This window comes from Moschus berezovskii, chromosome 9 (assembly GCF_049115385.1).
Source record: "Moschus berezovskii isolate FMDL1 chromosome 9, NW_MosBer_1.0, whole genome shotgun sequence".
NCBI lineage: Eukaryota > Metazoa > Chordata > Mammalia > Artiodactyla > Moschidae > Moschus > Moschus berezovskii.
Window position 1 is genome coordinate 78176972 of NC_142468.1, and position 15017 is coordinate 78191988.

The 15017-nt window shown below is 36.8% G+C and overlaps 1 protein-coding gene and 1 pseudogene across 4 annotated transcripts; both read right to left on the reverse strand.

The window, feature by feature from the left end:
• On the reverse strand, positions 1–14186 carry LOC129563355 (olfactory receptor 11G2-like). Of its 4 annotated transcripts, XM_088839843.1 has the most exons (4): positions 14047–14186; positions 5846–6073; positions 5446–5540; positions 1–1012 (listed from the first exon to the last, which is right to left on the reverse strand). In XM_088839843.1, exon 4 carries the CDS (start codon positions 999–1001, stop codon positions 60–62), a length of 942 nt encoding a protein of 313 aa, XP_088695969.1. In that variant the 5' UTR covers positions 1002–1012; positions 5446–5540; positions 5846–6073; positions 14047–14186; the 3' UTR covers positions 1–59. The 4 variants fall into 4 exon arrangements, with proteins under 4 accessions (XP_088695969.1, XP_088695970.1, XP_088695967.1 ...); XM_088839844.1 differs by lacking the exon at positions 5446–5540 and having other exon boundaries at positions 1–1005; XM_088839841.1 differs by lacking the exon at positions 5446–5540.
• The window catches only part of LOC129555061 (olfactory receptor 11G2-like), an 18185-nt pseudogene continuing 16509 nt past the window's right edge, over positions 13342–15017 (reverse strand).

The following is a 15017-nucleotide window of genomic DNA, read 5'->3' on the forward strand; positions in this document are numbered from 1 at the left end:
AAGTATAAAGATAGCCCAGTTGCCCAAAGATTTCCCCTTTTGTTTTTTGACCAAGTTTCTTATTTTTGTATTTCCAGAAATTTCTGCAGGGCATATTTTATATCTTTGTTCCTCAGACTATAGATTACAGGATTAATGAGTGGGGTTCCCACTGAATAAAACAGAGTCACAAGCTTCTGTATTCCAGCATCATGCTCAGATGTTGGGCTCAGATACATGACCATCACTGAGCCATAGAAGAGTGAGACCACAGCCAGATGAGACCCACAGGTAGAGAAAGCTTTCCTTTGTCCAGCTGCTGAAGGGACTTTCAATACAGCTCTCAAGACCAGAGCATAGGACCCCATGATGCAGAGGAAAGGAATAAATAAGAGGAGAGAACTTATGACTGCCCCAAAAAATTCCATTACTGAGGTTCTAGCACAGGTGAGTGCTAGAAGAGGACCTGGGTCACACAGGAAGTGGTCAATGATCCTGGATCCACAGAAGGACATTTGGGAGATGATGATGATGGGGGCTGGGAACCAGAGGAAACCAAGTGCCCAGCAGCTGATCACAAGATTGGTGCAGAGACGTCCAGTCATGAGAGTGGAGTAATGTAGAGGCCAGCAGATGGCAAGGTATCGATCAAATGCCATAACAGCCAAGAAAAAACATTCTGTAGAACCCAAGGAGAAGAAAAAGTAGAACTGGAGAAAGCACCCAGAGAAGGAGATGAGCTTGTTGTCAGAGAGGAAGTTGACCAACATGTTGGGGACAGTGGAGGTGACATACCAGATCTCCAGGAAGGAGAAGTTGGCGAGCAGGATGTACATGGGGGTGTGGAGTCTCTGATCCCAGCACACAGCACAGATGATCGAACCGTTGCCCATGAGGGTCAGGAGGTAGACAGCAGAGAAGAGCACAAAGAGGAGAACCTGCTCCTCCCTGGGGCAAGGGAAGCCCAGGAGGATGAAGCCAGTGATGGTGCTGGAGGTGTTGGGGGTGTTGAAGATTTTCATGAGTCTGCAAGCTGTGAAAGGTCATAATTACTGAACATCCCTGGAATAGCAGAGGAGCTTCATTTTCTTTGTCCCAACATGAAGCTGAGATTTATTTACTTGTTATTAATTCATTATAATTGAGTGTTTACGTTTAAATATTGGGGATACAGCAATGAACACAAGAGATTAAAACCCATACCTCATGGAGCTCATCCCAGTAGGAGAATGCAATGTGTAATTCTCCTTTTGAATTAAATACATTGAGTTATTGTTCTTCTTGGCAAACTGCTTCTTAAGGGTAGGCTGAAGTTATTGCTATGTCAAACAGTAGTGTCATGGTGATGACTGGGGGTGTACATGATCTTGCAATTAGAAGGGTTTCTATAATTTCCTTATAATAAGTGGAAAACTGCATTTCCTATGTACTCCTTGAGTTGTCACCTAATGTAGCTGCTTGTAGGCAGGTACCTTGTTGGATCATGTGATTTTGAAGCAGGAAAACATGTGTGACTTTTGATGCCATTTAAAAGTTGACATTTGGCTATCTTCCAACCTAACTTGTTGATTCATTCTCTCTAGTATCATTATCTGACAATTTCATAAGTAAATCAATCAACTTTGATGGGGAAAATTTCCTGAAAAAATAGCACCAAGAAAGAGGCCATCTAAATAGATTTCTTGAATAATAAATATATCAATAATATGGCCATGTTGAAATAGTTCTGTCTGTTCTCTGTGATAAAAATGCAGTGCTGTGCACAGCACTTTGGAACCCATTCTTCTCGGTCAAAATCAGTATTACTTGATTCTCAGGTCAAGGGGTACTCACTCATGTGTTCAATAAGAACTCCCATGATTCTGTCTATTTCTATCTTAATGTGCATTACCTCAATGCCTTGCTGGCTTCAGCTAGAGTGAGATTGGGAGGGGAGAAGATGACTGCATTATGTGTTCCAGCTTCTATATGCTTTTGCTCAGCTTGTAAATTTATCTGTCAGCTCATGCAGCTCAATTTCAAAAAACATACAACCCAATCAAAACATGGGGAGAAGACTTAAACAGAAATTTCTCCAAAGAGGACATACATATGGCCAACCAACACATGAAAAATGCTCAACATTGCTCACTATTACAGAAATGCAAATCAAAACGACAATGAGGTATCCCCTTACACCAGTCAGAATGATCATCATCAAAAAATCTACAAACAGTAAATTCTGGAGAAGGTGTGGAGAAAAGGGAACCCCCTTACACTGTTGGTGGGAATGTAAATTGATATAGTCACTATCGAGAACAGTATGGAAGTTCCTTAAAAAACTCAAATTAGAGCTACCGTATGACCCAGCAATCCCTCTCTTGGGCATATACCAGGAGAAAACCATAATTCAAAAAGATACATTGCACCTCAATGTTCATTGCTGCACTATTTACAATAGCCAGGACATGGAAGCAACCTAAATGTCCATTGATGGGTGAATGGATAAAGAAGATGTGGTACAATGGAAAATTACTCAGCCATAAAAAGGAGCAAAATTGTACCATTTGCAGATACATGGATGGATCTAGAGACTGTTGCACATAGTGAAGTAAATCATAAAGATAAAAACAAATATTATATCAATTTTATGTGAAATCTAGAAAAATGATACCAATGAACTTATTTGCAAAGCAGAAATAGAGATACAGACATAGAAAACAAATGTATGGATACCAAGAAGGGGAAGGAGGAGTTGGGATGAACTGAGAGACTACACTTCTATGGATAAACTAGGTAACTAATGAGAACCTACTGTATAGCATAGGGGAGTCTACTCAGTGCTCTGTGGTGACCTAAATGGGAAGGAAATCCAAAAAAAGGGATATATGTATATCTATAGCTGATTCACTTTGCTGAAGTGAATGCTGAATTAAAACTTTCATTATGTTTTAATAGCACATCTCTCTTTCTACTATCCTTTGTACACAGTTCAGCTGTAGTTATGTTTATTTCTAAAATACGCCTTGAGCCCTGATGCATCTGCTTCTCTCTTTCCCCAGCACCCTAATAGTTTAAGTTACCCATATTATTTCTCTAAATTACTGCAAAGGTCTCCCAAATGATTTCTCTGCTTCCTGCCTTTGCTTCTATACAATCAGTTCTCTACACAGCAGACAGACTGACCTTTTAAGAGTGTAAATAAGATCATGCAATTTCCTTATGCAAAAACATTCCGCAACTCAACCTAGAATAAAATCCAAGTTCCCTTTTATGATCCATGGGCCCCTGAATGATCTGGCTTCCACCTATTTTACCATTTTCTTCCCTTTTCCCTTTTCTGATCTGTCTTTTCCTATTCCCCCTTCTTCATTTACACAGGCTTTCTTTGTATCCTGCAATACACAACTTCTTTACTGACTGGGTTCTTTGCTTTAAATGTTCTCTTCGCCTGGAAATGTATCTGGAGCCCATTTTTCACTTTCCAGCCTAATTATTCTGTTCTTCTGAACACCTTATGTATCTCTGTCATTCTTTTGTTTGTAAATTCCTATCAAAGTCTGAAATTCTTTTGTTTCTTATGTGTGTATCTTTGCCAGCCAAATGAGGGCAAGAACCTTGTCTGTTGGGTTCATTGTTTTATTAAAATTGTGGCACAGAATAGTTTTAATTGTTTTATTGATTGCTTTTTTTCAAAATTATTTTTCTGGTTATAAAGTTTGGTTATTATTGAAATTTTGGAAAATGTATGCATTATAATGAAGAGAATAAAAGCTTCCTTAACAATATCTATACATAAAACATATTTTGGAAGAAATAGATTCCAAGCCTGAAAACAATAGAGTTCTGTTTTCTACAGTGGAGTGGACTCCTGGTATCCTCACTGACTTCTCTCAGCAGCCAGCCGGGACGATTCCCCTGTGAGCACAGTCCTTTGCCTTGCTGGCCTGGACAGGCTACTCCATTCAGAAGCACAGCTTCCAGAACTGGACCACCTGAGTCTGAATCCTGCCTCCACCACATTATAGCCATGGATGCTAGACCAAGTATTAACCTCTCCATGGTTTGGTGTCCTTTTCTGTAAGGTGAAGTGAATACAACTTCAGAGGGCATTTTGAAGATTACAGAAAGAATAGTTTTAAAATGCCTAGCAATATACATAGGGTGTATATATATATATCCTATTGTTTAAACTTTTTCAAAAGCCGCAAAGCAAAGTGTATTTATCCACTACTGATGAGTGGCAGGCAATTATGTTATGCTAGAAATTGTACTGAATTTGGATACAAGAGCCCAGGATTTGAATTCCAACACCTAAACATTGCATTGTCGTGGCAAATTCTATAAGCCAGTTATTTTTTGACTCTTAGTTTCCTCAGATGTCAGATGGAGATGATAACACCTTCCCCAGAGGGTTGTTATGAAAACTATTGAATGGAATAATAAATTGACAAGGTGGAAGCAGCTTCTCAATATCTGACATGTGGTAAATATTAGATGTTTTGGGTAAAACTGTGGCGGAGTTAACAGGAGACATTTTTCTCCAGAGATGTAGATTCTCCATCTATATTTTAATATTTTTCTCTTCTAAAAACTGAATTACCAGACACAATGGCCATGAAATGGTGTCACATGGTCAGATATGTGGCTATGAAGGGACCCTGCTGACTGGAAGTTGGTACTTGCCAGCTGCCTCTATAAAGATTACATCATGACCATTGCAAGCTGCTGACCTTCAACACCCCCTGAAAGAAGTTCAGGGTGAAAATCAGGAATGAGGCACTCTGTGCTCTGAAAAAAACAAAAAACTGGCAGAACAGGCCTTCAGATAGTTAGATCTTTTCAGAAAAAGGTTTTATGAGTTCCAATTCTTGCATCTTCTCATACCTAGAAAAACACTGACGTCATTAATGGTGAAATCTGCTTTAGCTATTAAAATTTTTTTTTCTTTTTACAATTAAAAGTCAGAATAGAGTAGCTATGGTTCAGACATCCTGGGAAATAACTATTTCCCAGATATCCTGAAAAATGATATTATGGGTGTGATTTCAGATTAGACGCTGTGACCTAATGTAGAACTTAATGCTCCTGTAAATGCATTGGAAGGACTGATGCTGAAGCTGAAACTGCAATACTTTGGCCACCTCATGCGACGAGTTGACTCACTGGAAAAGACTCTGATGCTAGGAAAGGTTAGAGGCGGGAGGAGAAGGGGATAACAGAGAATGAGATGGCTGGATGGCATCACCGACTCTGTGGACATGAGTTTGAGTGAACTCCGGGAGTTGGTGACGGACAGGGAGGCCTGGCGTGCTGTGATTCATGGGGTTGCGGAGAGTTGAACACGACTGAGCGACTGAACTGAATGAATTTTTGTTTCTGTATTTTGCTCGCTGCTCGTAAAACCAAAGTTACTCCATTTTAAGATAAGTTTGTTTTTAAGTAAAGATTCCTAAAATTGTTTTTGAAAAGAAAAAACTGAATTACCTTCTTTCCTGAAGTAAGAAAGGGATTCTCAACTGAAGCTTCTCAGTTTTTTACAGACTTTTCTGAGTAGAAGCAGTTGTCTTTGTAGTAACCAGCTGGGAGAGAAGGTGTAAAGAGTAGGTTGGATGGGGATCAGTGAATGTATGTGCTTTAGGATCCATGGATGATAAGCACAGCTTGTCCCGTCCTCCTTGAGGAATCATTTACTCTAGAAGGACTGTGCCAGGAGACAAGTCTATGCTAGTTATTCCCTTGTTCACTTCCTATCTCCTCTGGAGACAGTGGTGCCTTCATTATTGCTTTTATTTTCCCCAGTGATGGAGGAAGTAATATCTTTTCCTTAGTTTTAGTCTCTTAGAGATGGCCAGAGATTCAATCGACAGGTTCATCAGTCACTCACCAAATCTGTTCAGAATACTTCTCATATGATCAGGGGAGATTCTGTCAAACAAAACCCAGGCCAAGGTGTTCGTCTTGCTGGAGTTTGTTCTTTGGTCTTCTGATAAGTTGTTGTCAACTGTGGGTGCTGGGGACAGGTGCTTGTCTTGCTATCAGACAGAGGAGACTGGTTTTAGGGAGTAATGAAGCTGTGCAATCACTCTTTCCCCCAGACTATCATGGCCTTTTTCTGTAGAAAAAATAGAAATCTTGTGTTGACTCTGATAAGCATTTATCATTTAGAAAGAGTTACTTACACTTTCAAATAAGAAAATTTAATTTTGAATAAAAATTTTTTCCCAAGAATTGACTTTGCTTTTAAAAGTCTGTTTTAGAACTTTGAGGTTTTCACCAATTTACCAACACAAAAAGGCTCATTTTATTTTAAAGAATGATCAATATCTAAACTTGATTGGATCATGGGCCAGAAAAATAAAATCTCTCTTCACCTTTTGCTATAAAAGATATGAGCAGTATAATTTGGGAAATTACAGAATAAGGTCCTTGTATTGCATAATGGTATTATAGCAGCATAGATTTCTTAACTTTGATAATTATGCGAGGTTATGTGAGAAAATATTTTTAATTCTAGAAAATACACACTAAATCATTTAGGTAAGTTGTCTTCAGCTTATACTTAATAGGTATATATATAGTGACAGTCAGACATATGGACAGAGAGAGTGTAATAGATGTAAAAGGACACAGAGAGACTGTAAGAAATTGTGGTAAAATTTTAATGATTTGAAATCCGGATGAAGGGCATATAGACATTTTGTACGTTACTATTATTGCAACTTTTCTGCAAAGCTGAAGTTTTGTTTGATAATAAAAAACAATAAAAATAATCAGCTCACTTTTATTTATCAAATGTGCCTTTCTCCCCCCCACCCTGGTTCTCAGGGTCTTATTTGGAAGCAGTTAGTCTTTTTAAACATTTGCAAACAAAATACAATTTTTCTTATGATTTAGCTGGGTCCTAAAGAAGATAACAAAAAGAAGAAAAATTGCAAAAATATAGAGAAAGGTTTTAGGGAGTTATTTCAGCCGTAGTAACATATTAGCAAGTAAAGTTTATTCTGCTTTTTGCTGCATATCTTTTGTGGCTTACACCTGACTGAATATATGACTCCCAGAAATCCATCACTGAATATTTACTATGTATGTGCCACTCCTCTGGATTGTGAATGAATATGAAAATTGGAAAAATAGAGAAATGCAAAGAACATTAAAACTTGTCCTCATTTATCATGGGAATTTAACATGAATATTTCAGAAGAAAAAATAGGAAAAAGTGCCACAGATATTTTGTACAATTATTAATGATAAGAACTTGGAGCGCTAAAGAACATTGACCATGGGATAGGAAATGAACTGTGTCTTAGATATAAAGGTCCATTAGTATCCAAAACATATTTCGTATGACTCTTTTCACTGAAGTAAAATGCAAAAGCTTCTTCAGTTTATACTTTGTGATATTTCTTTAGAATTATTTTCCATATCTTCTCAAATATGTTTATATGTATATACTTAAGTATGCATCTATCCATATTTATAAATAAACAGGGTTGTAAATTGTGATTTGTATTAAATTTTGCAGACCTGTTTACTTTATTCTAGAAATTCATTTGTACTTATGAGAAATATCAATTTAAATAGTAGTGAAATGTAAACTGTGGCCAACTCTTTTCAGGTAGGGACATATTAATTCAGAACTAGAAAGTATGCCATATGATTGATAACAGTCTTCAGTTTGAAATGTTGCTAGCATGATTTCACCTTCCTTTATACATTATCAGTTGATATACCAAAGTTGAGAAACTTCCCCTCTTCTGCATGGTACCAGTGAAACTGACTGATGAGAAGCTGGATGGGCTAACGGACCTCTTCCCTTCTGTCCAATACTAAGGGCTCACTTTTCTATCTTCAACTCCGGCTCCCATTCCCTCAGGGTACCTTGTGGAGTCTCTTAATTTAATTCAGAGAAAATTAACAAAATACAGTTTTGAAGTTACAAATATTAGTTTTGTTAGAAAAAATAAGGGACAAATGGTTAGTGAGGTTTTATATAGACGAGCATCCTTAGGATATGCTAGTTCTTTTAAACTGGGAAACTGAGCTAGATTTATCATTATCATTATTTACAAAATAACTTACTGGAGATTCAAAGTATTCTTTATATACTATTACATATCTTCCTTGACCTGAAATAGGTTTACATCCTAATAAAACCTTTAAAATTGAAAATATGATAAGTAAATAAATGCTCTAAAATTTTTCAATTTTTTAATTAGAGGAAAATTGGTTTACAATGTTGTGTTGGTTTCTGCAGTACAACAACACGAATCAGCCATAATTATACGTATATCTCCTCCCTCTTGAGCCTTAAAAATGCATTTATTACACCTAACTTACCGAATATCACAATTTAGCCTAGTTTACCTTAAATGTTCCAAGAACATGTATTAGCTTACTTTTGAGCTAAAGTCATCTGACATAAAGCTTATTTCATAATAAAATTGCTGAATTTTCATAATAAATATTATTGTTGATTTATTGAGTACTGTACAGAAAATGATAAACAGAATGGCTGCATGGGTACTGAATGGTATAAGTGTATAGGTTGTTTACCCTCATGATCATGTGACTGACTGGAAGCTGTGGCTCAGAGCTGAACCTAGCATTGTGAGAGAGTATCATACTACTTATCAACAGGCCAGAAAAATATAAAACTTCAAAGTATGGTTTTTACCAAATGTGTATTATTTTCTCACAGCTGTAAAGTTGAAAACTGGTTAAATAGTAAGTTGGGGACTATCTGTACTTGGTATTGAAACATTTGAAAATAAAGCATACAACTGGGGGAAAAAAAAAACCCAAAATAGAAAAAAAAAAAAAAAGACCTCCAAAACCTCCATATTACTGCCCAAACGTTGCCATTTCAAATATTTTGAAATGCTTCCCTTTGTATTTTTTTCTTAAGACCAGATTTTAATTTTTCTGCACATGTGTCATATTGTATTTATAATAGTATGCTATACTTATTCATTAAGTTTTTATCAACCATTTACCCAAACAATAATAGTTGGATATTATTTCATCTTTAGAGGCACATGGAGAATTTTTCCCGCTTTTAAACAATATATGTAAGTCTGCTATGACAAATAAATAGTGATGATGAATATGAGTTTGGACTCAGAGAGACCTGATTGAATCCCTGCTTTCCTAGTTACTATTAAACTGTATTACTGGTAAATTGTTACCTATTCTCTCCAGGCCTTAGTTTTCTACTCTGTAAAACATGTAAAATGGTAATGGCTCATATAATGTAATGAGGATTAAAAGAGAGATTGTATACAAAATGCTTAGCTAGGGAGCTCACATGTGATAACCTAACATTAAGAGGTGCCATAGCATAACACTTTATAGTATGGTTTTTGGAGTCATAGTTGGTTCCAACACTCATTAACTGTTCAGGCAACTTGCTTATTCAATCTAGGCTTTAGTTCCCTCATCTATAAAATGAAGATATGAATGGTATGCTTGAGGCTGTACATTACTTGAATGGCTAAAGTGGAAGTTCATTTTAGGCACATTGAGAGTTAGCTAGTGTAGCTATCGTGACTTTTAAAATTACTTCACAACTTTTAAGTCCAACATATAGGACAAATTGCTTTCGAAAGCCAAGACCATTTCCTATTTCGGTTGCATCACTTGATTCTACTTTTTTCCCCCAGAACAACTGCACAGTTCTACTTTGTCATGGAAAATGATCAGCCCTTGGCCATCTGCCGCTCACTGAAATACTTCATTCTCATGAAAGATCTGAGGTAGGTTGATGTGTCTTTTTTGGCTCATTGATTTACTTAAGCACTCAAGTGTTATTTTCTTTCTAAGTGACATGGTCTTGTAGGTTGAGTTCCCTGGAAACAAATACTAATAATAAATATCAGTAATATTTGTACTGTGATGGCATCTGAAGATTGAGTTTTATATTTTAATACCTCTATCCCAATGATGTGCTTCTTTATTTCTGTCTTTTTTTGGGCCTTTCTTTATTTTTAATTGAAGGATAATTGCTTTATAGTATTGCTTTGGTTTCTACCAAACATCAGCATGAATCAGCCATTTTTCTATCTATATATGTTTGATGAATTGTGAATTATATTCCATCTTGAAATTGTATTTATTTCGATTAAGGATGCTCATTAATATATTAATAGGTTTGGCCAATTATAAGTCATGATGGGCGGTAAATGCTACATGGACATCTATTTGAGGAATACTTCTATTCTGTATATTGTAGTACACTAGTAAATAGATAGTGGTCTGGGAATGGGTATATGCATTTTTCGGAACTTGCCATGATTTCTTACCCCTTCATACTCATGGGTTTTTATCCGTGCCTTCCTTTACCTGCTCCCATAGCAACTTAAAATTCCCTTGTTTACAGAGCATCTTGCTTCATTTACTACTTGTTCATGATCCCCAGAAGAGAAGGAAATGTGTCTTATTTGCTTCTGTATATGGCTTGTCCCTTCCAGTTTAGTGCCTAACATATTGAATGTGTTTGTTTTAGTGAATAAGTGACTATGGAGGAAGATGATACAACAATTATTTTAAAAAAGCTGCTTTCACTTTTTCATAGTTTATTACTCTCATAGGTCCTCAGAAGAGGAAGACATTTCTTTGTTCTGGCTGAACAAAAGAATTTTAGTGAGATGACATGAAGAGGTTGTCAGTTTCTCTTTTTTTTTTTTAGTTTTCCTCTGAGAAACAGTCTTCTTTTTAGTTTCTCAAAGAATCACAGAATTATGAAAAAATGTTACTTTGGTTCCAATTTCATAGTAAAATAGTTTCAAATTTTATTTTTAGATGATAATAATAAATGTTGTTTAAATGAAATACATGCATATGGAAAAATTTAAAATATACAAAGGCTTGTATGTACAGAGAAAATGTTTCCTTCTCTCCTTGTCCCTAGATACCCAGTTGTTTCTCAAAAGCATCACTGTTCTTAGTTTCTTCTTTCAGAGATACACAGTGTGTTTATGAACATAAATATGTAGATATTTATGTAATCTTTCTTCATATGAAAGATGGCCCAAGACAGATCTCTTTCATCTCACTTTTTTTTTAACTTTGAGGGTACTTTTATATCAACATGTACAGATCTTCATTTTTAACAGTTATATAGTATATTCCACCCTACGTATATACAATAATTTATCTAATTAGTCCTTAATTAATGGGATTTGGATTGTTCTAATCTTTTACTATTAGAAACAGTAGTCAATATTCTTGTACACATGTCATTTTTCTTATTTGTGAGTATACTCCTCAGATAAATACCTAAGAGTGGAATTGCTGAGTCAGTGGGAATGCCCTTTAAATTCTGATAGTTATTTCCTCGGTGTGTATGCCTAGGAGTGCGATTGCTGGGTTGTGTGGCAGTTCTATTTCCAGTTTTTTGTGGGAGAGGGCGAGGGTGGGATGATTTGGGAGAATGGCACTGAAACTTGTGCATTATTGTATGTGAAATGAATCGCCAGTCCAGGTTCGATGCATGATACAGGATGCTTGGGGCTGGTGCACTGGGATGAACCAGAGGGATGGGATGGGGAGGGCGGGGGGAGGAGGGTTCAAGATGGGGAACGTATGTACACCCGGGGCAGATTCATGTCAATGTATGACAAAACCAATACAATATTGTAAAGTAATTAGTCTTCAATTAAAATAAATAAATTAAAAAAAATAAATTCTGATAGTATTTTGGCAAAATGTCCTCCATAGATATTGTACCAATTTATGCTCTACCAGTAAGGGAAGAGATTGCTGTTTTTCTCAACATTATTTTTGATCTTTGTCAATTTTGGGGGAAAAGACATATATTTATTATAGCTTTCTTTGTACTTCTCTAATTCTGAACAAAATAGAATGTCTTTTTAGATATTTAAAAGCCTTTCCTTTGTTATTTACTTTTTTCATTTATTTATGACTTTTTATTTTGCTGATGCTATTTTTCATATTGACCTGAAGATATATACAATATTAAAATTGATGTTATCATGATTAGATGTTTTAGAAGACAGAAATAAAAGCACTACCAGAAAAGTAAAGAGTTTGCTGGTGTCGGAAGAGTAATAGGAGACAAGTTTTGCCCCAGGATTGTACAATTTGTAAGAGCAAACACACACACAAAAAAAGAGGTGTAAGTATCCATGCTGAAGATAGAGGAAGAAACTTTCCCCTCTTCCTATTTTCAGAACTCTTACTTTAAAAAACTTGTACTTGTTTCTCTGTCATTGAAATGAATGTAAAATTTAAAAGTTTTAAATCTTGACAGGTTTTTCAACACCCTTGCCAGATTTATGACCTAGGAATGTCTTTGTCAAGGACCTGGGAAGACTCTGGAATGTAATAATCAAGATAGAAAGGCCCCAATCTTCCATTTCCTGTGGGAAGATAGGCGCATAACATTGGTGGCCTAATTTCCAAGTTGAAAACTACCTCTTGTTATATAGAAATGTCTTTTCTTCTTTGTGTGAAGCGAATTAGCAAACACAGATGACCAGTCCAATTACCAGGTGAACCTAGGATGAATTGACTATGTGTGATAAAATGGTCCAGTCTTTTTGAGGATTAGGTTTTATCTTGAAAACCTGTATGTAATGAGTTGTATTTGCTTGACTATAAAAGGATAAAATTTCTTTCAGTCTTTGCCATTTCTCAGTGGGTTGCCTGAGATGGCCATAGTCTCCTGCTTTAATGCTTATTCAATAATCAGTAAGTTCAGTTCAGTCGCTCAGTCATGTCTGACTCTTTGTTACCCCAGGGACTGAAGCATGCTAGGCTTCCCTGTTCATCACCAACTCCCTGAATTTGCTCCAACTCATGCCCATAGACTCAGTGATGCCATTCAACCATCTCATCCTCTGTCATCCTCTTCTCCTCCTGCCTTCAATCTTTCTCAGCATCAGGGTTTTTTTCAATGGGTCAGTTCTTCACATCAGGTGGCCAAAGTATTGGAGCTTCAGTCCTGCCAATGAATATTCAGGACTGATTTCCTTTAGGATTGACTGGTTTGATCTCTTTGCAGTCCAAGGGACTCTCAAGAGTCTTCTCCGACACCACAGTTCAAAAGCATCAATTCTTCTACTCTCAGCTTTCTTTATGGTCCCACTTTCACACCCATAGATAATAAATAATAAAACTGCTTTATTCTCTTCCACCACTGTGGAGAGGTTTTCTAGATTGGCAGGAAATTTATATTTAATTATATTTCCCAGCAAACTAAACTCAGTTTTTCAATCTGTGGCTCTATCATTTGCAAAACTGGGGATATGCAGTACATCTTTGAGATGGCTTATAGTCCTAAAGTCAGTTAGTCTTCTTTTTAACCAAGAAATTAAAAACAGCTTCTGTCCCCCCAAATATTTTAAATCAAGACCCTTACTTTTATGTTCCTAATAATTTCTTCATAGCATGTTTCATATCTTTGTTTCTCAGACTATATATTACAGGATTAATGAGTGGAGTAACTACAGAATAAAACAAAGTCACTATCTTCTGCATTCCAGCATCATGTTCAGATGTTGGGCTCACATACATGGCCATCACTGATCCGTTAAAAAGAGAAACCACAGTCAGATGGGACACACAGGTGGAGAAAGCTTTTCTTCGTCCAGCTGCTGAAGGGACCTTCAGCACAGTTTGTAGGACAGAGCATAGGACACCATGATGAAGAGAAAAGGGATAAATAAGAGAGAACTTAAGGTAGAGCTAGTTAACTCTATTACAGGGACTCTAGTGCAGGTGAGGGCCAACAAGGGACCTGGGTCACACAGGAAGTGGTCAATGATCCTGGATCCACAGAAGGACATTTGGGAGATGATGATGATGGGGACAGGGAACCAGAGGAAACCAAGTGCCCAGCAGCTGATCACAAGATTGGTGCAGAGACGTCCAGTCATGAGAGTGGAGTAATGTAGAGGCCAGCAGATGGCAAGGTATCGATCAAATGCCATAATAGCCAAGAAAAAACATTCTGTAGAACCCAAGGAGAAGAAAAAGTAGAACTGGAGAAAGCACCCAGAGAAGGAGATGAGCTTGTTGTCAGAGAGGAAGTTGGCCAACATGTTGGGGACAGTGGAAGTGACATACCAGATCTCCAGGAAGGAGAAGTTGGCGAGCAGGATGTACATGGGGGTGTGGAGTCTCTGATCCCAGCACACAGCACAGATGATCGAACCGTTGCCCATGAGGGTCAGGAGGTAGACAGCAGAGAAGAGCACAAAGAGGAGAATCTGCCTCTCCCTGGGGCAAGGGAAGCCCAGGAGGATGAAGCCAGTGATGGTGCTGGAGGTGTTGGGGGTGTTGGAGATTTTCATGAGTCTGCGAGCTGTGAAAACAAAATCCCATTATTGAATAATTGTAAAGACAGGTGAGAACCCAGATATGAATTGAAGCCACTGTGGGGAATGAAATAGACATTTATGTATCAATAGTTACTGTTTTAGTCTAATCCTGAATTACTGTCCTAGTTTAGCAGTTGGATTATAAAAACACAAGTTAATGAATATCAGTATATATAGAGATATTTACTTATTGTGAAATATATGGAAACATGTTCAACATTTAAATCTTGATATATAAAAATCTGCAGTAACTATCACTGATGTTGAGAAATAGAGGATCACTTGTACCCTAGAATCTCCTCTTATGCTCCATTCCAATAAGAGGATGACTATCCTCTGCCTCTTAGCCCCTTCAATTGTTAACACTCTCCTTTCCTAATGGTAATCACCTCCCTATTTTTCTTTATTTTAATAGCTAAGTATGCATTCTGAAACATTTTTTTTTTTAGTTTTGCTTGTTTTTTATTTTACATAATTGAAATCACAGTATATGTAGTATTTGGATGGTTTCTTTTGTTCAACAGTAAGGTTTTTTACATTCATGTTGTTACAATCATCTATAGTGTGTCCATTTACACTCCACTGTACTCTACAAATAAACCACCACTTATTAAACCATTGTACTATAGATGACTATTTTGGCTATTTCTAGTTTGGGGCTGTTAGGAGTAATGGTACTATGAATACAGTTCTCTTTTCCTGGTTCACACATGCATG

Coding starts and splice junctions, on each gene's coding strand:
- LOC129563355 (XM_088839841.1), bottom strand. CDS start 5,870: ATGAGAAGTATTCTGAACAGATTTG. Junction 1,013..5,845: donor AAGTATTCTGAACAGATTTG/GTGAGTGACTGA, acceptor GACCTTTCACAG/CTTGCAGACTCATGAAAATC.